This window comes from Vulpes lagopus, chromosome 11 (genome assembly GCF_018345385.1).
Source record: "Vulpes lagopus strain Blue_001 chromosome 11, ASM1834538v1, whole genome shotgun sequence".
Classification (NCBI taxonomy): Eukaryota; Metazoa; Chordata; class Mammalia; order Carnivora; family Canidae; genus Vulpes; species Vulpes lagopus.
The window spans coordinates 97,880,512-97,904,703 of NC_054834.1; the positions used below are offsets into that span (position 1 = coordinate 97,880,512).

The window sequence follows — 24,192 nt, forward strand, 5'->3', positions numbered from 1 at the left end:
TGCAAGTTAAAATAGGCATTTTATTGAGAAACTTGCTTTGTCAGAGTAAAAGTTACAAATATTTTCATTTAATAAAATTAGCATATCCGTAATCCTAAAAACATCCCTTAAAAGCCTTTGTTTATCTGAAATCTCAGATCATTCAGATCCAGGGTTTGCTCTTAGTGTTTTCTGTGGAAAAAGATGCTGCTTATTCCCTTCATGCAAATAACTGAACATGTGTAGTATGACTTGTTCACAAAACAAATTCTCCAGTTTGAGTTGCCTGCATGCATGTGAATTAATATCTGCATTTCTGTGACTATAAAAGTCTCCTGCTATAACAATGAAGCGTTTTGCTTACTCCTGAGCAATCTGAAAGTTATAATATGGTCATGTAAAAAAAAAAAGGTCTTGCAGCAAGACAGTTCTGCTGAAAAACATCCCCATTCCCTCATCATAACATGAAGTTGGTACAGGTTAATACTACACAATAAAGTGTAATTTACTTGTTAAATACACTAGGCTTCCATGCAGGTTTTTAAAAAAATTATCTATTTGTTTCATTAAAAGGGCAATGATTTAACTTTATAAATCATTTTCTAAATGGCTTTTCCATGACACATTAAAAGTATGAGAAAAATAAATACTTGAAACATGTTTTAAATAAGTTAAACCAGCACTGACACCTAATAAAATTAAGTAGAGGTTCAAAGGTCATGTGAATAGATCTCTTTTTAATTTACTGAAGATAAAGCTTACATGAGGGCAACACTGAATAATTTTCAAGTTTATAGATTTTTATACATGGATACTTAAAAAGACTAAATTCTAGGTGTAAAAGTTGGATGTTAGGTTTAGAATTTTTTAATCTTGACTTGAACTATATAGTTTTTTTTCTTTTTAACTGCAGGAAATTAATAGGGCTATGCTTCTGCACTGTGATGCTTTGTGCAAACACCAGAATTGATATATGACAATAATATTCTTGCTAAAATTTAAACAAAACTGCTGAAATTATTTTTAATACAAAAGCTAAAATTATACTTCTGTTGAGGGATTTTGGAGATAATATTTATGGTGGTTCTTATTTGCCTCCTGTGGCACAGATTAGTACTTTGGCTAGAAAAACAAGAAAAGATAAACTTTAAAAAAATATTGCCTCTAGTTTTTAATTACTATTTGTTAAGAAAACAGGAAAATAGAGTAAGAAGGTCTTTTATCAGAATCATTAAAATTCTTTTTCAGGAGGTGCTATCAATAAGTGCAAAGTTGTCATAATTTAAGGTCCATTTCCTGCTAGCAGTATACTTGCCAAATTTGGCAGTTTAAAGCAATATGTTGCATGTTGACTTTGAAATTATAGCAAACAGATGCAGGGAGCAATGTCTTAAAATGTTGGCATAATTAGTTTATAGTAATTATTACATTTATTAGGACTTTACATTTTGACTTGGTTTTCTCTTTTTTCCTAAGTCAGTTTTCCTGTGTGTTTTCCATACACATGAAATCACAAAATGTTAGCATGGAGTAGGAACACATCTCATCAAATTTTACAGAAGAGGCAACTGATGCTCAGAGACGTTGTGATTTGCCCAAGGTCACTCAACTAATAAGAAACAGACCTGGGGCTAGAATATGGCCCAGGGTTGTCTCCTTCATCATTTAGGTCTTAGGGGATGGAGATGAATGCTCAATCTCTTTATATCTTTCCTGTGGGGGAGTGTTTGCATTAATAGCAGGAGGACTCTGCTCAGGACTCTTTTGAAGAAATCTATAAAACAAGTATTCATCCCGAAATTCATACTCATTGGTAATATGTTGGATGACTCCCCCTTGCACCAGTCTATCTCCATATATCACAGCTTCACCACGGTCAGAGGCAAGGCCGACTTCAATGAGCCAGTTCACCAGGTCACAGCCACAGAAAGTCCCAGTAGATGTCTTTGCACCACACCTGTATGTCAAAGGAATGATTCACCCATATGTTCTGTAAACCTGGTATGAGCACTGCATGATAGAGGACAAGCAAGGAAAAACAGGAGACAGGGAAACACAGCATGACAGTTAAAAGTGTGGCAGGAATGAAACTTTTCTGATATAAAGGGTCTGTTAAACTCACCTGACCCTAGAAAGATCCACCAGAAAAAAATAAAATGTGCCAATAATGCTTGTGAAAACAGAAACATGTAAAAAAAATGATGTAAGTGCATCTACAAAGAAGCATTCTTTTTATAGTAGCTGGCCTTTTATGCTCAGATCCATTCTGTAGACAGCTGGATATTATTTATTTTATGTTATATATATTCATAGGTATAATAAGTAATTTAATTGTCTTAGGAACATTAAATAATATTTTTTACAAGCTCTTAGGAAGTAATTATTTTTACTAAACTACTCAAATCGAACATCATTATTTTCTGTTTATCACAGTGCCCACAAATAGTCTTTCTTCTTGCCTTCAGCAGCAAAACAATCCTACTGATGTATTTGTCAAGAATTTGCTGCATTAGGAAGTAAGGAAAGAATAAGTGTGATCTGTCTTGCTACAAATCTAACGTCTTTAAAATGTACTTTGATGATGAATCTATTTCTTGATAATTTAAAATTTAAAATCTGTCTTCCTAATGCAAATGTGGGGTTCCTCACATATCAACAAATAAACAAAGGGAAGAGAAATGTAAAAGAACCAATTACATGAAGTCTGTACATTTTTATACAAATATGTAAGAGACAACATGAATCTGTCCACAAGCATTAGTCAAGCTGTAACACCTGAAGTGCTTGACAACAGGAAAACAGCGGATGAAAATCAAGATGAAATGAGAAATAGGCGACAAAAATTTTAGAACATTTAACCACCAATGAATACAGCGTTTCATATAAAAATTAGAAAAGAGTTAATATACATGAAAAATCTTCTCAAGTACATAAATCAATATATTTTGACATCAGTGTTTTGCTTAGTAATAAGATATCTTAATTTATGTTTTGCAACTACAAACTCTATCACTTTGAACAGAAAGCCTGAATGAACATTACAACCTATGTCTGATCCTTCTTCCTGCTTGTTGATTTTTAATTTATGGCCCAACACCTTATATCCCAGACACCAACTGAATAATATTGCTTCCTGCTGACTGACCAGGCAGCTGCAATCACAGCCCATGGGACTGTGCCGAGTGGCAGAGAATGTGCCGCCATATAGGATGCAGAGCACCACTGCCAGCCAGCGCCCATTCAGCCACCCAGGACTGAGGCCCACTGGCAGCCCTGCAGAGCGCAAGAGCCATGCTTCTGACAGCAGGTGATCACAGGGGTCCTTTCTTAATTTCAAAAAACAATTGTAAATTGTTGAAACTATCTATAGATGGAACTTTGGCTCTTTAAGGGTAAGAAGCTTTCCTTCATAGTTTACCAGAACCTGAGCTGGGCCTATTATGTAGGTTTTGTCATCTGATTCAAGGACAGGTTATCTAATTTTAAAGAAGAGGAAAACTAAGGTTTAGAGAATTGAACTGCCCCAATGTCATGTAGCTAATATGTGGCAAACTCAGGGGCTGGCTCCTAGTATCGGTGCCCAACCAGTGAGTCCCCTTTCCACTAGCTGTTCCAGGCTACCTTTTGGTTATAATAAAATATACTGGCATAAAATGTGTAAATATATCATCCTAAATGGTAATCTTCATAAATTTTCAAATCTGCAGTTATAGACATAAAAGTATTTGTTTTTTTAATGTTTTTTTCCCCTCTTTTATGACAACCAAACATCATGGCACTGATTCATTCATTTCCTGCTGCATGTTCTGTATCTTGAGAATTAGAAGAATAAATATGATGTCATAGACTGAAGATTAGGACTTGAAAGGGAAAATAAGCAGCAAAAGTAATTAAAAGACAGAAATTTCATTTCATTTTCTTGACAATGTAATTAATAATATGAAATAATGTACCGCTAGGAGCCAGGAGAATAGAAAGCCACCCTAAATCCAGTGTCTCTCATAGTTTTGTGATGGCCAACATAAAGTGAATGTTAATATTTTACTACATTTTGGTTCATTCTAAATTAGTTTTCGCATTTTATACGGACATTGGAAGTTATATAACATTTAGAAAGTGTAAAAATCTTATATATGTTATTTCTTAAACTATAAAGCTATTTTGACTTTTACATGTAAAAGTGCTACTGAAAATAACAACCATGCAGTTAGTTACAACCCCATTACTCAGCCTGTTACAAACCAAAATTAATATCTAAAATATAATTATCTGGAAATTGTACTTACCTTCTTTCCTTGACAATATTTCGGATACAGAGGTCACGGTGATAATGGATAAACTGTTGACAGGTCATTTTTATTTCCTCAGGAACAGGAGAACCCCTGTTTTCTGCTGTCTCTTTATTATTCCATAGGAATTCAAGTCTAAAAATCAAAATTTATGGATGCCACTTTTAAGGAAAGGAAAACACGGAGAGAAAACCCCTTCTTGCCTATTACCCCCATCAACATGTGTCTTCCAAAGCTACCATCTACAACATCCAGATATTTTTAATCTCGAAAGCAAAGACATAACCTGCCCTTGGTTTCCTGGTCCAACCAGGTACGGTGGGGGTAAGGTGAGGTGGGGTGGGAGACTTGAACATTTTATAAACCTTCCTGACATATTTGATCCATTTCAGTTTCTGCCAATAAATGTTCTTTTCTTGTTCTACATTCTACTGTTTTAAGTTGCAAAAATAACTCACAGAGATCAAGTACTTTATTTAATCATTTTCCAATTTCAGTACCACAGAGACCAATACTGGGATCTGGAATACAGCAGAATTCTGTTTCTTCCAGCTCAGACAATAGATGTGTTGACTATTTTATCTGATCAACATTATGAAGCTGATAACTAAGTTTAGTGACTTTCCTATTACACTTTTCCTCCTTAATGAAGTGATATGACCCAGCAACTACATCTTTATAATGTGGTGATGTTGATGACAAAAAAGAAGGAGGAGGAGAAAGAAGAGTGACCAAATACTGGGCACTTTTTATATACCTGGTTCGATAAGTTCCATTAGCATTTCTCATTTCTACTAATTTTGACTTTGAAAACAAATGAGGATATACAAATATTTGTGCCCCCCTTCCTGCCACTCCCAAGTTGGAGAATTCTCACTTCATTTTCATATTCACGCTATCATTATTATTATAAAGAAATTCCCAATCTGAATCCAAAGAAACTCTTTACCAAGCATATAAAAAACAAAAATTTAGAAAGGAGAGAACTTGAGTTTTCTATAAATTGTCAGTTTGATAGAAAGAGAAATCCTACTGTCAAGGGAGAACCTATATTGTCAAATATAGGCCTTTGGGGGCACACCGTCTACTATTTCCATTTCTAAATACACTTTCAGGGTCATTTTGCTTTTGCTTTATGTAGTTAATGGGATAGATAGAAGTCTGCCTCCATCAATTTTTGCTAAAATGCAAATGACAATGTTGAATTATTAAGAGTTCTTCCAATATTTTCTCTGCAATTATTTACAACAAATATGTGAATTAACATATAACCTTTCTGTAGTGTTTAGTGTAAGCTTTCTGTGGTCTCCTAGTAGTTACTAAAGGTTTAAAAATATCAGTATCTTACTAGAATGGCTAGAATGGCCTTGACATACATTATTGCCTTGACAGATATAGATTTATTTCAAAACTAAATTTACCTTCTTTTGAAAGGCAGAATGATTAAATGTTTGTCCAATCCAAAGATGCCAAAGGAAATAAATCCCTATGGAAGAAGAAAAGTTGCAGTTATGAATTCAACACTAGAATGTTAAGACTGCGAGATTATGGAAGCCACCATATTTAGTAAACCCATAGTGATTAGCACAATATTTTAAATGGAACACACAAAGCAGACCTTCTAAAAGTTTAGTGCCTGGAGGCAATATGATATTTGGCTGCCTTTTTCCAGTCATCTATTCTACTAATTATGTTGGATAACTGGTTTAAACCAGTATTGAGCGACCACATCTGCATGTTAGCTTATTGAAGGAAAATGAAAACATTTATGACCTTTGTCTTTTTTTCCCTTTTAAAAAAGATGTTACCTTCTATTGTACTTAAGTATTTATTATTTTTCTGTTAACACTTCAGAAATTATAGAATTATATAGTATCTGATTATAATGAAGTAACTGAATAAACTTTATGTGAGATGAAATTGGCTAGGTGCTTAGGGAAAGGGTTTGAAGGATTTAGGGGTGATGAAGCAAACTGGCATCAGAAGTCACCCAGAGATTGGGACAACTGGGACAGCTTGGGGGGGCAGGAGGTTGGGAACTGCCATTTGTCAGGCTCAGTGGGAAAAGGATCTAAATGCAGGTTGGTGGGAAGTGGGATGGGCAACGTAATATATTGCATGAAGGATCTACCTTTCTTCACCCAAACTAGAAACAACCAAAAAAGGAATGATCTTACTATAATACCTATATGGGATGTGGTTGTGGGGGAGGATTTTATCTCTCTCTCTCTCTCTCTCTCTCTCTCTCTCTCTCAAAACATTTAGGGCATTAGCCATGGAGCATCATTTCAAATGCAACATTCCTGGCATGAGCTTCTTTGTTTCTGAAGCTTTCTCAGTCCCAGTCTTGAGGTGACTCAGCCTGGAGTGTCTTTCCTGAATACAAAATGCTGAGTCAGACTATGAGTTTTCAACCTAGTATTTTATACAGAATCACAAAGTGAGGTGGGCATCAAGTAGCTTTGGGATACTCTAGTCTACCTATAATAATAGGTCACTTCTCTATCTGGACATAGTCATTTTGCTCCCACAATAATGGTAAAACAAACTGGAAATAGTTCAAGAAATTAATGTTAGGGTACAATGTGTAGGAGTGTTTACTGTTAAATATTAACTGACTCGGTCAATTATTAAAACCAGTGATTTCAAACACAGTATTTTTTTCAACCTGATACTTAATCTGGGGACTAATATTCCCTAATTAAAAAGTAAAGGATTGCAAACAAAATCATATTTTGAACTTTACACAAAAATATCTTCCCAATACATAAAACATCACTTATCCTTAAATATCCGTTTTAATAGTGACATTAAAACAACAGCACCTATTCTATTAGATTTTCATGGGATTTTAGTTCCTAATTTTTAAACATGAGAATGATAACGTCTACTTTGTAAGTATTCTTGTGATGTTTAAGTAAGATGACTAATGTAAAATGCTTAATAATGGCTGGCATATAGTAGGAGGCCCTCAAGGTATGGTAACTACAATCCTTGGCCAAAATTTATTTATCTACCACATGATTTTCTAAAAATGATTTAAGTACCTGTTGTCCAAGAAACACTGAAATGAAATGATGTTCAATTTAAGTGACTAAACTAAAGGCTCAGAGAAGGTAGGTCTTTTTCCCAAAGTGACTTCTTAAGACCATCACAAAGTTTAAAAAGAAGCTGGAACATCTTTCCCTGCTTAAATAATCACTCTTTATTTTAAAACCAAAGCAAAAAATGACTTGGTATTTCTGACTGAAACACTCCGCGTGCATTCTGATGACTTGAGCCAACATGGAGACCAACAGCTGTCAGCTGTCACGCTAGCAGCTGGCAAACCAACTAAACCCTTTTGATTCAAAAGAAAACAACAAGATCCGCACGGCTACCCCCCCAAACAGCCCATCCAGGAAAATAAAAAAAGCTCTAAAAATTCCCAGGAAATAAATACCTGGCCAAAGTTAAACACAGCACAGAAAAACTGTAACTCGACATAGAGTCTTCCAGGTTCTTGGTTGAATAGCCACCATAAACAACTGGAAAGATTCTGGGAAGGAAGGTGAAAATAGTGTTTTAAAATGAAGCTAGCTAAATCATTTCTCTCCACCCAGAACACAGTACAATAACTTATCTGCTTAATAATTAGGCAGAAAAAGTCTAAAAGGAAAAACACCGAGAGAATATGGAGGCTTTGTCTTTTGAACAAGAGGTTTCAACCTCTCCTTTTGACAGATGTCATTCAAACAGCAATTAATTTGATCAGACTTGAAGCAAGAAGACATGCGCCATAATACAGAAGCTTACATAATACATCAGGACTGCTGACTAGCCTAAGACAGGGCTGATTTTAAAATTAGTTCTACACAATGAAAACAATCACATCACTAAGCAGCAGTTCTTGGCAGCATTTCTTACTTTTTGATTTTTGTTCTTAAATAGCAGTTAAAATGGTGCTGGTTGATAGTATTCTATGTAACGAGTATCCCCATGTAAAAAAGTTCCTTTATAGGTTACTTGGCTTATCTCCCATCTCTAGGCAAGTTACGCCTGAACCATCTCAAAGAATTATATAATAATAACTGATAATTCACAAAAGAGGACATAAAACTAATTAAAAAAAACCCGTAACAGGGAAATGCATTGGAAAAATAAAGTGCTATATTTCACTTATAAAATTATCAAATTTTGGGCAGCCCTGGTGGCACAGCGGTTTAGCTCCGCCTGCAGTCCGGGGTGTGATCCTGGAGACTTGGGATCGAGTCCCACATCGGGCTCCCTGCATGAAGCCTGCTTCTCCCTCTGCCTGTGTCTCTGCCTCTCTCTCTCTCTCTCTCTCTCTCTGTGTCTCTCATGAATAAATAAATAAATCTCTTCAAAAAAATAAATTAAATAAAATCATCAAATTTTAAGATTTATAATGTTCAGTGCTGGTGAGAGTACTTTTACAAACCTATACTACTCCTTCAGAAAACAATTTAGTAGAATGCATCCAAAGGCACAGAAATATTTATACTCTTTGATCCAGATTTCCCAACTTTGAGAATCTATCATATGGAAATATTGCATGGAGATGTTTATTTAAGCATTTTGAAAAACTAGGAATAATCATCCATTAGAAAGTGGTTGAGTAAATTATAATGTATCTCCTCTATAGTTTATTGAGGAGCCATTTAAAGTAACAGTTATGAACGACTATGTAGCAAGCAACACGAAAATGGATGACATAAGTGACAAAACAGGGTATCAATCTGTATGACAATTAGAACCATGAAAAATGTATTTAAAATAGAAGGCAGCAATTTTATAACTATCTATTGTATGAAGTGGTTGTGTTATTTTCAAAACGAAAAATTCTTTTTAAAAGTGTATTTATCTGAGGAATAGCTTCTGTGAGACCACGTGGGCATTTATCTACCAAGGTCAGTCACAGAAGGAATACGTTTGAATAAGCGGTTCTGCGCATGGTGTGGAGATACCTGGTCTTACCAAATTCTAGGTTCAGAGAATAGAGCAAGTAAGTGACTCTAAGCAAAATAGGCTATTGGGGCAGCTAGGCAACAGAGTGCTGGGAATTCTTCATTCCCTCTTCTCTTTTTAAATATTTAACTTATTTATTCATGAGACACACAGAGAGGAAGGCAGAGACATAGGTAGAGGGAAAAGCAGGCTCCCTGCGGGGAGCCCGATGTGGGACTCCATCCAGAACCCTGAGGTCACGACCTGAGCCAAAGGCAGAAGCTCAATCACTGAGCCACCCAGGTGTCCCTCTTCATTCCCTTTTCTCCCCAGAACAGCTCAAGATCAGGATTCAGGTTGGCCTAGTTGCCACCCCCTACCCCCACCCCGGAAGCAGCAACCAAGTTTCTCCCAGATGCTTGAATCAAATCTTTGCCAAACATTTAAGGAAATGGCCCTAAAACAAAAATCAGAAGAAACATTTACAGCAAACAGGCCAATAATGAGAAGTAAACACAGCAACACATGTCGAGTCAGTTGCTGGTCTCCACTCTGTAGATACTGCTCCTCTTCCTGGACTAACATGCAGCTCTGGGAGTTACAGCGACTCACACAATGATCATCTATAAGACAGTAAGTACAACAATTTGTAATCAGAGCTTTTTATTTGAATGCATTTTAAATTTATAATGACTTTCTAAGCAAAACCAGCACATATGCACATTCAGCTCAGCATCAGTATATTATTTTAGATGAAATCTGAGGAAGGCTCCTTCCTGTGGTCTCACAAGAGTTCTACTTGTCAAGTGTTTTCATCCGAAAAAATACAAGTAGGATGCAATAGTTCCCTTCTACACTATTCAATATATATATATATATTTTTTAAGACCGTGTTTACTATATATGCTTATAGAATTTTTCCACACCAAGATATATACAAATACTTTTTATTAAAGTAGGATCATATTACAGAGACAATTTGGCAATCTTTTTTTTTTTTTTTTTTTAACTTACCAACACTGGGTACTTCCCTCATGCCATTAGCTGTTATTATAGCCATTAACTATATATTACAAATATATATATCTTAATTTATTTTTTATTTTTATTATTATTTTTTAAGATTTTATTTATTTATTCACGAGAGACACAGAGAGAGAGGCAGAGACACAGGCAGAGGGAGAAGCAGGCTCCATGCAGGGAGCCCGACATGGGACTCGATCCCGGGTCTCCAGGATCAGGCCCTGGGCTGAAGGCAATGCTAAACCACTGAGCCACCTGGGCTGCCCTTAATTTCTTTTTTAAAAACTAAATTAATAACTCATGTTTCATCTATAACAAATCTACATACTGGTCACAGATACCCCAGTTTGGCCGACTGTAACACAAATTTACTACTCCCCGCTGCCTTTCATTAAAGAGTTTAAAATCTGCCTTAGAAAAGGCCTTCAAGGGCAGCCTGGGTGCCTCAGTGGTTTAGTGCCACCTTTGGCCCAGGGCCCGATCCTGGAGTCCTGGGATTGAGTCCCACGTTGGGCTCCCTGCACGGAGCCTGCTTCTCCTTCTGCCTGTGTCTCTGCCTCTCTCTCTCTGTGTCTCATGAATAAATAAATAAAATCTTAAAAAAAAAAAAAAGACCTTCAAGAAATCAAATAAAAGCTATTATACACCATTCTGTTCACACGCAGAACCAAGTCCAAATCACAGGAATGAGCCTTCTCTGGCCAGGAGTAGATGGGAGGGGCCTCTCCCGAAAAACCTTCATTCTCCTGCCTCTGCTCCACATTTTTTACCAAATGGATGTCTAGTTTAACGTACAGTCTGACTTTAAAAAGTAAAAGATGAAAATTACAATTTTATAGGTCTCAGCCCTTAAGGTAACAATAAAAGTTTGTATTTCTGAGAGTTGCTTTCCAGAAAAGGACATATGCAGTCATTAACCATGGTCTAACATTACGGCTAACGGCATGGGGCGTGTGCAGTGCTGCTAAGTGAAAAGAAAGCAGGCTGCCAAACTGTCTCTGTAGTGTGATCCTACCTCAATAAAAATTATTTGTATATATTTTGGTGTAAAAAAGTTCAATGAGTTACATGTATAATAAATCCAGCCTTAAACTGTGTACAGATATTACAAAAATGGATAAAAATACATCTTATTATCTTTCATTTGCCTTTTTCACACATTGCATATTGATGTTGCCTTTGTGCTGTGCCAGTGTTTTGAGGATGAGGAATTAATTATATTGCTAAATTCTAAAAATTCTCACTTATTCATGGTTTGATTCCCTTCAGCCTGTCTTTATTTTAGGCTTAGGAATGACACTAAGTTATGTGAATAGATGAAGTCCATATACAATGGCTTTCTTTGTTTTTTTTTTTTAATGGCTTTCTTTGTATATGGATTTCATCTTCATAATTTTTGCAAAATAGGATCAGAAAATCTAAGAAGCTCCTATAGAAGAATTTTCAGAAATCAGCATTACTCATGAAGAAAATGACAGATAAGAAAAGCATAACATAATTTTCAGAGAAAAAAATATTAAATTACACATTGAATTTGTCGACAGACTTTCCTGTTAGGTGCACTGTGTAGGGAGAAAACATAAGGAGGAAATCCTTGGGAATTTTGATGTTAAGAAACATTAGTTCAGGACAGTGGCATACAAAAAGGGAGAGGCAGTTTAACTGAATGCCAAATGGGGTTTCCCAGCAGAAAGTCAGTGAAGGCCCAACATCTGATATATTTTCACTTCTTTCTACAGAAATGTGAATTCCACTATTCAAGATTCATTCTTAGCAGAGAGCAGCCAAATATAAACCCCGTTTGACTGATAACACCACTACTACTGCAACTGCATGTTTAATGAGCATTTACTACGTATTCCCCACACTGTGCTAAGTGATTTGCATACTTCGTTTTCATAATCCTCACATTTCGTATATAAAAATGAAATGCCTTGGCAACAATACAGTTGACATATGCTTTATCATGAAGATGATTTTCAGGGGTTTCCCTTTCTAACCTGATTACAAATGAGCATAATCAACTAAAGTACATTGCAATTTCACATAAGTGTGTTCAGTTGTTTTAAATAATTTGAGTTCCACTGTGTGTGCATGAGGATGATCTGAGATGGTGATGCAGGAAGACCCTGAACTCATCTCCCTCAGACACACCAAACCCAGCACTATATATGGAATCACTCCCACCTAAAAAGAACTGAAAACTGGCTGAACAGCTTCCTCCACAACAACGGGAAAAATGGCCACATGGAGCCAGGTAGGAAAGGCAGAAATGCCGTCCCACCACAAAGCTCACTCTGGGCGCAGTGACACACGATAGGGAAGGATCTGACAGGCCTAGAACTCTCTGGGGAGTGAGGGGCTTGTGCTCCACATCAGGCACCCAAGCCTTGAGACCCGCACCAGACAGATGAGGCCCCAAAAAAGTCTGGCTTTGGAAACATGGGGCTTACGTCCAGGGGACCCCAGGGCTATGGGGATCTGAGATACTCCTTTTGAGGGCTCATGCGTGGACTCACCCATCTGGGGAAGCAGCAAAAAGGCAGCAGTTTGAGAGGTGACTGGATTATATGTGAAGGATTCAAGTGCTGATCTTAAAGATTCACTGGACTTTTCCTTGCAGTGAAAATTCACTGGACTTTTCCTTGCAGTGCCAATTGTTACACTCTCCCTCTCCCTTGCTGGGGCAGGCAGGTGTATGCAAATGTAACAGGGCTAAAACCAAGGCATGTCCATCCCAGAAAGCTCTTCTTCAGCCTTGCTAAAATTGCAGGTGTGCCCTGCCCCTAATGCTCTTTCACTGGACAGGCATGCCCCACACCCAACACTCTTCTCACAACCTTGCTAAAGCTGGTGGGTGAACTCAGTCCACATGGAGGACACTCTACTGCCTGGTTCTGGTGGCCGAGGAGGCTTGGGCTTCTGTAACAACTGGGAAGATAGTTCTGGACAGGATACCATACCCTGGGCAATACACAGATAGCAAACTGAAGTATACCCCCAGGGTGCCCATGAAAAAGACCCATTTAATTGTCCAGGAGCTTTAACCTGAGGGATGAGCTGCAGGCTTTCCCCACCTCTACAGGCTACAGAAGCACTCTCAGAGGATGCAGGCAGGGAGGCACCAATTGTGCGCACCCCACCCCAACCCGGGCCTTGTTGCAGCTCACTGGTATCTCCCAGAAAGGATCGTTTACACTTGTCCGAAGCCCTGATTCTTGGCAATTGTCACCCAGGGGATACCTTCAGATCTCCTGGCCTAGAGGTCAGCAGGGTCTAGGACCATGGTCCAGCAGGATTGTATATATTTATGTACTTTAAAAGCTGCTGCCTGAGGATCTGGCTTCCCAGTCAGCCTGAATCTAGGTCCCTCCCTTTGGATGGGCCCTAACACACTCCCAACAACTGGAACTATCAAGAAAAAAATCAGGCTACTTAGATAATCACAAAGGATGTAGAGACAACCAAGAGCTAGGGCAAGGCGGTTATCAGAGAAGGGGGTTAGGGGGAGGGTGAAAAGAGTGAAGGGGGTCAATTGTATGGTCATGGATGGCAACTAGACTTATTGTGGTGATCATTGTGTAATGTTTACAAATATTGAATTTTTATGTTATATACATTACACTAATATAATGTCACATACTAATTCTAGGTCAAATATACAGATAACCTGAAATTCAGACCACAAATGTAATTCAGTCTCTTACCCTATATGTCAAAGGTTATTACTTTCAACGTTTTTTCTTGTTTTATATGAAAGAATATATTTAAAATATATAAATTCAAAATATAATTAAGCACCAATTGGTTCTGGCCCTGGTGGAAATGATTGGGGGAAAAGTCTCAGCTGCTAAAATAAGAAAAAAACCTAAAAGAATGGTGTTTAGGGCAAACTTCTCAGAATTACCACATGGGTTAAATCTATTGGAAAATATGTGTTTAATAGTACCAATTACTATATTTTATTATTATTATCATTATTATTATTTTAAGTAGGCTCCATGTCCAGTATGGAGCCCAACTCGGGGTTTGAACTCATAACCCTGACACTAATACTCGAGCTGAGATCAAGAGTCAGATATTTAACTGAGCCACCCAGGTTCCCCGAACTTTATTTTTTATTTTTTTAACTTTAGTTTTTATTTATTTATTTATTAAAAAAAATTTTTTTCTTTATTTATTTATGATAGCCACACAGAGAGAGAGAGAGAGGCAGAGACATAGGCAGAGGGAGAAGCAGGCTCCATGCACCAGGAGCCCGACATGGGATTCGATCCCGGGTCTCCAGGATCGCCCCCTGGGCCAAAGGCAGGCGCTAAACTGCTGCGTCACCCACGGATCCCTAACTTTAGTTTTTAAAATGAGTACTCTATGCACAATTGTTATCTTAGTAGCACTTCTCCCTATCTTATTTGAGAATACATAAGCACTGCTGAAATCTTTTAAGGTATAAGGAGAGGAATCTTCTGTTCCTTTGGCCCATCCTCATAGCCTGGAGGCACTTACTTTTCTCAAACGAAGGAGTCACAAGCCCACTGGTGCTTGTGTTTGCTACTGGCTCAGTGGATTGGCAGTGTAATCCGCCATTTCCCATGGAGCAGGAGCAGCAACCTATATAAATGAAACAACATAGGAGATTAAGGCCCAACCACAACAAAACAGACAACTTCAAGAGATGCCAAACAAAACAACCTCAAACCAAACCAAACAACCAACCCACTCATACACACACACAAATTTCCCATGCTGTCACAATGGGAATGTTTTTACATGATGTCTATTGAGAAGATTTTACATGTGTTTACAAGGAAGCTAACATTTAAAGAGCAGCAGACAAAGGACCGGCTCCTTTATGTATTGTCTCCTCATTGCATGAGACAAGGAAGAGTGTTTTTATTCATGCTAGTTACCACTGTGCTTTGAGAACTAAGAATTTGAACACTTTCTTCAAATACGGGTTTTATTTCATCACTCCTTAAAAACATGCATTAATGCTCTATTGTTTACTGTAGTTAATTCAAACTCCTTGGCCTGAACTCGAAAGCTCTCAAGGACTTGGCTCCTCTCTCCCTATCCAACCACCCCAACTATCCAACAAGGCCTCTCTCTTCTTTCAGGACAATTCTTTAGTGTCCTCCACGAATCCCATGCCTCTTTGGGTCTGCAGACTTAGTTAGACATGCGTGGGATTCCCACTCTTGTTAATTCTTTGAAATCCTTGCTTCCTTTTTGTTCAGCCCAAGACTTGCCTCTTTCAAGAAAGTGTTTCTTGCTAGTCTAGAAAATGCAGTACAGAAAATTCTATTTTTTTTGTCTTTTCAAATATATACTGCTAAAAATCTCTCTCTGCTTTATAGGTAGATTGGTTTACAGAAGTTGCACTGAGACATCTGCTATAAAGATGCAGTTATTCCTCTACATAGTCAGAGAATGCATTCAGTGTCCTTTAAACATTTCACACATATAAGACATGATACTCCTCGACATGGATTCTGGTTGTTGTTGTTGTTTTTTTTTTTTTTTGACATGGACTCTAATAGAATAATAACTTCAGTGATAAACTGTATTGAAATTTAATATGCTACAGAGAAAGGAATAATGCCTAGGCTGAAACTTTCATTGATAATATGATTTAAATCTTCAGCAGTGTTCTTAACAGAAAAAGATTTCAAAGTATAAAAATTATAACCTATAATAAACTATTACAAGTGTCTTACTAAATTTAAGATAATGACGCTATCTCAAGGTTAAAATGGAACCACAGAATGATAGAAAAGAAAATACAGAGATCATCTGGCTCAGCCCACCTATCTTCAGAAACTTGGAAGACTTAATTCAGCTAAGATGAAATTGTTCAGAAAACAGATATGAAGCCAGCGCATTCCGATGACATACATACAGGGCATGCATGCGAATGCACACACACACATGATTACAGCCACCATGAGAAGTGCTATGGCAGTTTTTATCTTCTAACATAAGAGGGATACATAACTAGCCTGTTAGCTTTTTCTTCTATAAATAAACTTTTGATCTCATATTAAAATAGGTTAATTTCCCTTTCAATCATAATTCCATACTTATAACATGCACAAGTCATGGGTCTCTGACAAATGTGTAGCAAGGGATAGAGGTGAGTCAACTATTTTGGAAAGAGATTTGGGGAGGCCAGGCTGGACATCAAATGTGTTACATGTTAACACTACTAGTGAAGCAGAAGAGAGCAGGATTTCAGGAAGGAGAATAACCACACAGATCTTCCCCACTAGCAACATGGATCAGTAGGGATATAAACAAGTACTTTGCTATGGCAATTTGCAGGGTAGCTTCAGAAAATCATGGTGTAACTTATCCAGCCGGGCATCTGCCCATCCATTTAACAAATATTACTGAACACTGAAAATAAGACTGATGTGGGGCACCTGGGTGGCTCAGTGGTTGAGCATCTGCCTTCGGCTCAGGTTGTGACCCAGGGGTCCTGGGATCCAGTCCCACATCGGGCTTCCCACAGGGAGCCTGCTTCTCCCTCTGCCTATATCTCTGCCTCTCTCTGTGTCTCTCATGAATACATAAATAAAATCTTTAAAAAATAAAAAAATAAAATAAAAGCAATTATAAAACAGTGAGATGTGAGGAGAGGAAAACAGAAACACTGCAGAGGATTTCCTGTGGAACCAAGCAATAGCTGTCCTTTGGCTCTTTATTTATTTACATTACAGGACAAGCTAGTTTTCCTGTTGGAGATAATGATGACTGAGTTTAAAGAACATCAATGGTGCACTTTATTTGTTATTTTAAAAATACAGATAGAGGAGTGCCTGGGTGGCTCAGTCAGTTGAGCAACCGGCTCTATTTCAGCTCAGGTCATGATCTCAGGGTTGTGAGATCGAGCCCCATGCCAGGCTCAGTGCTCAGAGAGGAGTCTGCTTGAGATTCTTTCCCTCTCCCTGCACAACCCCCCTCCCCCCACCGCATGTGCTTGCTCTCTCACACTGTCTCAAAATAAATAAATCTTTAAAAATAAAATACAGGTAGCAGTGGCAGCACGAGGCTCTGGGCTTAAGACACTTTGTTTTGTGTTCCCCACACACATTATCAGGCCTTCTGTTGCCAGTTCTAAAACACTCGTGGGGGACGAAGACACAAAGAGCCAGCCAGAGTGGTAGTCTACTGGATCCTTTATAGGATCATTCTATGTGTCCACAGGGGAAGTGAGGAGGAAGAGGGTGCTGGGCAGGATCAGAAAAGTACTCCAGACTTAGGGAAAGCAACTTTTAAAATTTTAGTGAAAACATCGTAAGTTACATGATTGAACCTCCATTTTAAAAGGGAAAATGTTGGGGCAGCCCGGTGGCTCAGCGGTTTAGCGCCGCCTTCAGTCCAGGGCGTGATCCTGGAGACCCCAGATGGAGTCCCACATCAGGCTCCCTGCATGGAGCCTGCTTCTCCCTCTGCCTGTGTCTCTGCCTCTCTCTCTCTCTCTCTCTCTCTCTCTCTGTGTCTCTCATGAATAAATAAATAAAATCTTTAAAAAAATAAAAATAAATAAAAGGGAAAATGTTGAAGAGGGTTCAAAAGAATGAATTTCTGAAGGCTGAAAAATAAAAAATGAGCGAGGACCATTAATAATATGAACTAAAGGAGTCCTGACAGAAGCAGGGATGGGATGGTCTAAGTCAGGAGTTGGCAACCTACAGTCCTATGTGGTAGACCGTATTGTCCCATGAGGTAAGGATCATCAGCGTCAGATATGGAAACTGAGGCACAGGGAACTTGCTCAAATCACAGAGCAGTAAGCAGTAAGTAAGTAACTCCAAATCAAGGAGTCAGGATCTGAATCCAGGAAGTCAGGCTCCAGTCTCCACTTTTAGCCGCTGTGCTCTATACTTCCAGGCTGGGATGGAGGAAGGGAGGGTGTGAGGAGGAGGCAATATGAAATGGTAAGATTTGTGGGATCTTCTTTTTAAGACAAAGATAGTTAAACTTTTCAAATCTTTCTCTTTTTTTTAAAATCATTTACTTCTTACCGATATTTACAATTAACAGTTTTGATATAGTCATCCCTCTTCTCCACAAAGTCTCTGAACAAAACAGGCATAGACCTCCTGGCACAATATTTTCGGTCCATGAAATCTCCACATCCACCAGTGAATCCAAAATGCACACTCTATTTTTGAGTTCCCTTCCTGAATTGAAGCCAATCCCACAACAATTGTTAACACTTTTTAACCAACTTACTAGTTAGGAACATATTTGCACTTACAGGATTGGCAAACATTTTCTGTAAAGGACCAGATGAGGCTTTGCAGGCCCCCGGGTCTCTGGTGAATGACTTAACCCTACCAACATAGTCTGAAAGCAGCCAGACACAATACGTAAATGTATGAGCCCAAGTGGGTTCGAATGAAACATCATGAAAATCGAAATTTAAAGTTCATATAACTTCCAAATGTCACAAAATATTTTTTTAGAAATTTTTCTTCAAGGCTTTAAAAATGTACAAACTAGTCTTAGCTCTGGGGCCATATAAGAGCAGGTGGTGGCTCAGATTTGGCCTGTAGACTATAGTTTGTCGATTCCTGACTATTAATTCTGCCAAAACAGGCCTTCAGCTCACTTGGTTGATGGTGCTCACCTGAGACAATATTGTCAGATTAGCATGTGTTTGAAGTGTCTTCTTTCCCTACAAAGGGACGTCCTTCAGTTGTCACTTTCTCCTAAACTCTCAGGTCCAAAGCCATTTTAGGATTTAACATAAGATTATTCACATAAGATTATTCTCACAAAAGATTTATGAAGTTGACTCTAAAGAAGAACTTGCAAGCTCTTTCTATTACTATTATTCAAGTCCCTCACTTGACAAATACACGTGATATTCAAGATAGTTCAAGGAAATTCCCCGAAGCCAAACATTTACGAGACATGCTACACAGGCATGTAAGAGTTTCTTTATGTGTAAGGATCATACCTGTTTCTGGGATAGAACTTGTAAAAGGTTCCGGTTCATTTACTGGCACTGAACTCTCCTCAAAAGCGGCGTTCCCAGGCTCTGCTGCTTTGTCGTTCTGAGACTGGTCGAAACCTTCATAGCGTCCTGCTTGGGTGGTGCGGTTCATACACATGAGTGAGATGCCAGCTATCACAATGCTGCAGAACAGGGTGACTGCTGTGATGATCATCTGCCAACATCGCAAAAAGACATTAGGCCACTTTTCACAATCCCAGCTCAATAATCTTAGTAGAGTAGCTTAAGGGAACTGCTGTTTGGTGGGAAATGCATTATCTCCACAGCTATAAATGCTCCCGAACGGTGGTTCTCAAGAAAGAGTAAGAGTATGACAGGCATGTAAGTTACTTGAAGAGAAATCAGGATTTGCTTGGAATCATACGACTTCTAGATGCTTCTTTCACTATACACCAATGTCATTGGTTTCCTCTATAAGGAGTCTGAAGGACTGCTTACAGACCTTTTTTATTTCAAAGTTTTTCCTTGCTTTTTTTTTTTTTAAATTTTTTATTTATTTATGATAGTCACAGAGAGAGAGAGAGAGGCAGAGACACAGGCGGAGGGAGAAGCAGGGTCCATGCACCGGGAGCCTGATGTGGGATTCGATCCCGGGTCTCCAGGATCGCGCCCTGGGCCAAAGGCAGGCGCCAAACCGCTGCGCCACCCAGGGATCCCTTTCCTTGCTTTAATATGCAGTTCAACCATACTCCAACTAGAGACTCTGCAATGGTAATAATATTAAACATAAATAATTCTGGCTAGTACTAATTGAGTACTAACATATGCCAACACTAGTCGAAGTCTTTTATATGTATAATCTTATTTATTCTCATGACAACCCAATAACATTCAAAATTATAAAACAGAAAAAAGAGGATAAGAAATAAAAATCTTTTGAAGGTTTTTTTTTTTTTAAACACACATGTTTGGGTCCTACCCCTAGAGAATTCTGATCAGCTGAGACACTACAGCTTCTTAAGCACATTTTCCCCCAGATACTTACTATTCTGAAATTTATATTTATAATAGGACTGAAAGTCAAGAACATGGCTTTTATTATTACTGCTAACTCATTAAATATCTTTAAATTAATCGCTCTTCCAGTAGAGGAAGCATAATTCATAAGTTTTCCCTCCTGTATTATTTCTTTACTCACTTATTGGGTTTAAGAAGACCTGATAAGTCTCAAGCATTTGGAAATCCTCAGCTAAAAATGAATATAGACCTATAAAATCTTTACCACATTTTGAGGTGTGACTTAAAGTGATATAGGATCACCAGTGGGATATGCAATAAATTGGAACAGATTTTTAAATCTGTTCTTCTAATGTAAGTATAGCAGAACCTAGGAACAAACTAAAGAGAGATGTTCCCAAGAACTGAACTGTCAATAAACTCTTCTTACCTGTTCCTTTCCATAAAAGAAAGCTGAGTCAATGCTATCTCCATTATGTTTTCCAGTTATCAGAAGAATACCAACAAGGAGAGCAGGAATTCTGTAATAAGGTTTAGAGAGAGAAAGAGAGGATGAATAGTAACTGAATATATGGAAAACATGTAAGCAAACAGAAAACTATCAACTTACCCCCAGCCAGATATGATGATGATTCCAACAGGAATTTGTACACTCTCTCTCTTTTTCAAAAGAAACAAAGAAATTGCCAGAAGGCCTAGGAACAAGAGATATATATTGAAAGGTCAATAATGATTCTCGATGTTGATCAGACCTCATAGAACTTTAACCAAGCTTATTTCAATGGTAGTCTATGGTTTTGGCCCTAGAATTTACTCTTTCCAAATAAATGCTGTCCCCAATATTTTGAAGCAAGTTTGACTCAAAGTCATTCATGTTTTCCCTCTGTATTACTTCTTTACTCATATCTCCTTGTTTTATACATGAGGATGTCTTCAAAGGCCCAAATCAGTTTATTCTTTGGTCTGATGTGTTAGGAATCTAAGTATATTTGTTAAAAAAAAAAAATCCAACTGGATACAGAGCAAGTCTAAAAAATAAGAACATCCTCATTTGCTGGTGCTAAGTATAGGCAATTCTTACCCAGGTTTAATTTTTGGAAAATGCCTCAAGTCTAAATGACAGAACTTAATACAAATATAATGTGAATTTTACACAGATATTTAAAAACTTTTGAGGGCTTCTTATACCTTAAACCCAATTATTTATACAAGTAATATCTTATTTAATAAATTCTACAGAGTTACAGAATCTTAGAACTTCAGAGTTGGAAGGAATCACTTTTAAATTAACACCTTCATTTAATAGATATGGAAACAAGGGTTTGCCCAAGCCACATAGCCAGCAGAGGGCAGAGCAGGACTACAAACCCAACCTGATTCAAGGTAAGTCCAACTCTCTCAGTGTTTCTAAGACTCAGAACCACGGCTCCCTCGGGTTCTTGAGACCTATTCTGCAGGATTTGGAAATCTCTATGAGAAATCTTAAGTCTATTGGTACATTTTCAATGATAATCATCTAGATGCCTATCTTATAACCAAAGCACAGTCTCATGATCTCAGAGCTAACATTTGGTTTTACATTAAGTTTGAGCCAAGTGAGGGCCAAATGATATCATAACACACTGTCCACGTGAAGGTTCTGTGGTAGTTTGAAGAGAGAAAAGCAGTGAGATGAACCAGGTCCTAAGCCCACACCTGAAAGTAAAGGCAAACCAGGCAAAAAAAAAAAAAAAAAATCCTAACCAGAGAAAGGAGTTCCATTTTACATTTCAAGGTTGTGATTCAGATTCCGTGATGTCAGTGAATGATGCTAATCAGAATTACTGAGTTTGTAATTGGGGCTCTCATCTGTGAATCTGCTTCGGTTTTAAAGTTGTGTATTAGCTGTATATGAGGAATTCATACCCAGACCTAGGATTGGACAGATTAAGTAACACTGTGCTAGAATAATACAAATCAACACCAAGGCTCTTGAAAATTGTTTTTCGTTGCAGGGAACCCACACCTTACTCAAGTTCAAGAGGCACTTAACTACCACTGCTCCTTCCTAAATATACTTGTGCACTCTATAGTTCTAGGATTTCAAAGTGCCAGGGAAACAAGGTACACAACGGTGTGCCAATTGTTCCAGTAGTGAGGGCACTCTTTAAAGTTCTTGCTTTATGAAAAGACTGACAGACAAATAGGCCCAGGCTAGCCCTGGATCTCTCTTGGGTTGCTGGTGGAAGCAGTGAGAGTTCCTGCCTGAATCAGTTAAACTCTTTTGGCCGCATTTAACTCACTTGAAGAATAAAGGATGTAAACTACACCAGTGTTTCCGAAGTGTAGAGACTATAGGTGGTATAAGGGTGTTTATTTTAACATGTGCGTGAAAAACTAGCACACGAACCCTGAGATTTTATTAATATAAAGCTCGATTTATTAAAATTAAAAAAGTGAGTAAATTTCTGGGGAAAAATTTAAAAAAAAAAGGACAAGTGGTACACAGATACGGCAAAAATTGTGAAGACCGTATGCGAACGAGCGAAACTAAAAATGGCTGAATAGGATGATTTAAAATGACACTGTAAGTCTAAAATTCTGTTTTAGCATAATAAGCTCAAGGTTAAAGGGTACCTTCATTGGGATCCAGGAATTCAGAACAAGGGCTCCAGATAGATTTTGGCATGTGTGCTTAAGGAGGATTTCAGGGAACCTTGGGGATTTTTGATACACTGATCTACTGGCTGCTCTCCTATTCATATGATCAATTTAGCCTTGATAAGCCTAAGTATTAGAGATCAGGTTATCCATGTGTATTTGGAAATAAAAGTCTTCAAGCTCTTTTACTTGACATCTCATGAGAACTCTTATGCTATGCAAGATGTGTCACCAGCTAGATCCCAAGACCTTTGTTATTTACTGCTCATCTGCTTGTATCCACAGACCTTTGTCTCACATTTTTCCTTAAGTTCTTCTTCCCAACTTAACTCAGGCAAAGAACCAGGGATAACATTGCCTGATGCAAAACAAAACTACCCCTCAAGCAACAGAGGAAGAGCTTTGTGGCCCAGGCCACCCACACCAGTTTGAGCAAAATCCCCGACTTGCATGCACCGGTGCAGAAGGACTACGGAGTGACCTCTGGGGTGACCTACTCTTACCTTTACCTCATTCTAACACTAAAATCTCCACCCAAGGAGGAGCACAAGCCTCATTTACAGGGCATACAATGCATGTACAGCCACATATCCATAAGGAGCATGCGTGACCTTATGTCCGCCTCTACATATGATGACAAGGCTTCCCTATCTAAATATTCACCCTAACCCTAGACAAAAGGAACCCATTCACCCTTGCTTGGGGAGTCACAGCTTTGGAAGCTATTCCCTGTGATCTCCTTATTTGCTGCAAATAAAGTTTCCTTTGTGCGACAACTCACCTGGTGGTTTCTATCTGTGACTCACCAAGGAGCCAACTCAACGTTGGTTTGGTTACAGATGTGCTGCCTTTAAAAAGCACACACCTTCTCCTGTTTGCACTGAATTTTTCATTCTGTTATTCCTCCCCACATTGTTGCTTCACTTCAAAAGGCTATTGACTTAGATGGGCCCTGCTTTTGATCTCGAAGGCATGAAATCAAAGGCCTGTCCCTCGAAGCCATTTCCTGACACCTGCCTCCCAAAAGTGGCTATCACCAGCCCTACCATGCTACAATTTCCTTTTATGTGCCACTTTATAGGTTCACTTTTGTGGTCTGAATACAAAACAGCCACACAGATTGTTTGGCAAACATACCAGAATGTATGCCTCCAAATAAATATTATACTTCAAAATGACAATAAGCTAAAATATTTGAGTATCTTTTTTTGGAGCCAGTTGAAAAGAGAAATAGTTTCTTACTGGGTACTCTTGTATTTCCATTCCCTTGTAGTCCTTACTTTTCTTGTTCTTGTATAACCATTTCCCCTCTGTTTAATAATACAGTTTCAG

The 24,192-nt window shown here is 38.1% G+C and overlaps 1 protein-coding gene across 3 annotated transcripts in view; it reads right to left on the reverse strand.

Moving 5' to 3' along the window:
• Positions 1–24,192, reverse strand: part of GPR155 (G protein-coupled receptor 155) — a 44,096-nt gene continuing 19,904 nt past the window's right edge. For 2 of the 3 annotated variants that reach the window (XM_041722591.1, XM_041722592.1), the window contains 9 exons: positions 20,831–20,915; positions 20,651–20,741; positions 19,207–19,417; positions 14,745–14,849; positions 9,702–9,838; positions 7,711–7,806; positions 5,690–5,754; positions 4,266–4,403; positions 1–1,936 (listed from right to left, as the gene is read on the reverse strand). In XM_041722591.1, the coding sequence (XP_041578525.1) occupies positions 1,645–1,936; positions 4,266–4,403; positions 5,690–5,754; positions 7,711–7,806; positions 9,702–9,838; positions 14,745–14,849; positions 19,207–19,417; positions 20,651–20,741; positions 20,831–20,915 (1,220 nt within the window). In that variant the 3' untranslated portion in view covers positions 1–1,644. Of the gene's footprint in view, positions 1,990–4,265; positions 4,404–5,689; positions 5,755–7,710; positions 7,807–9,701; positions 9,839–14,744; positions 14,850–19,206; positions 19,418–20,650; positions 20,742–20,830; positions 20,916–24,192 lie in introns of all 3 variants that reach the window. The other variant, XM_041722593.1, reaches the window with a different exon arrangement.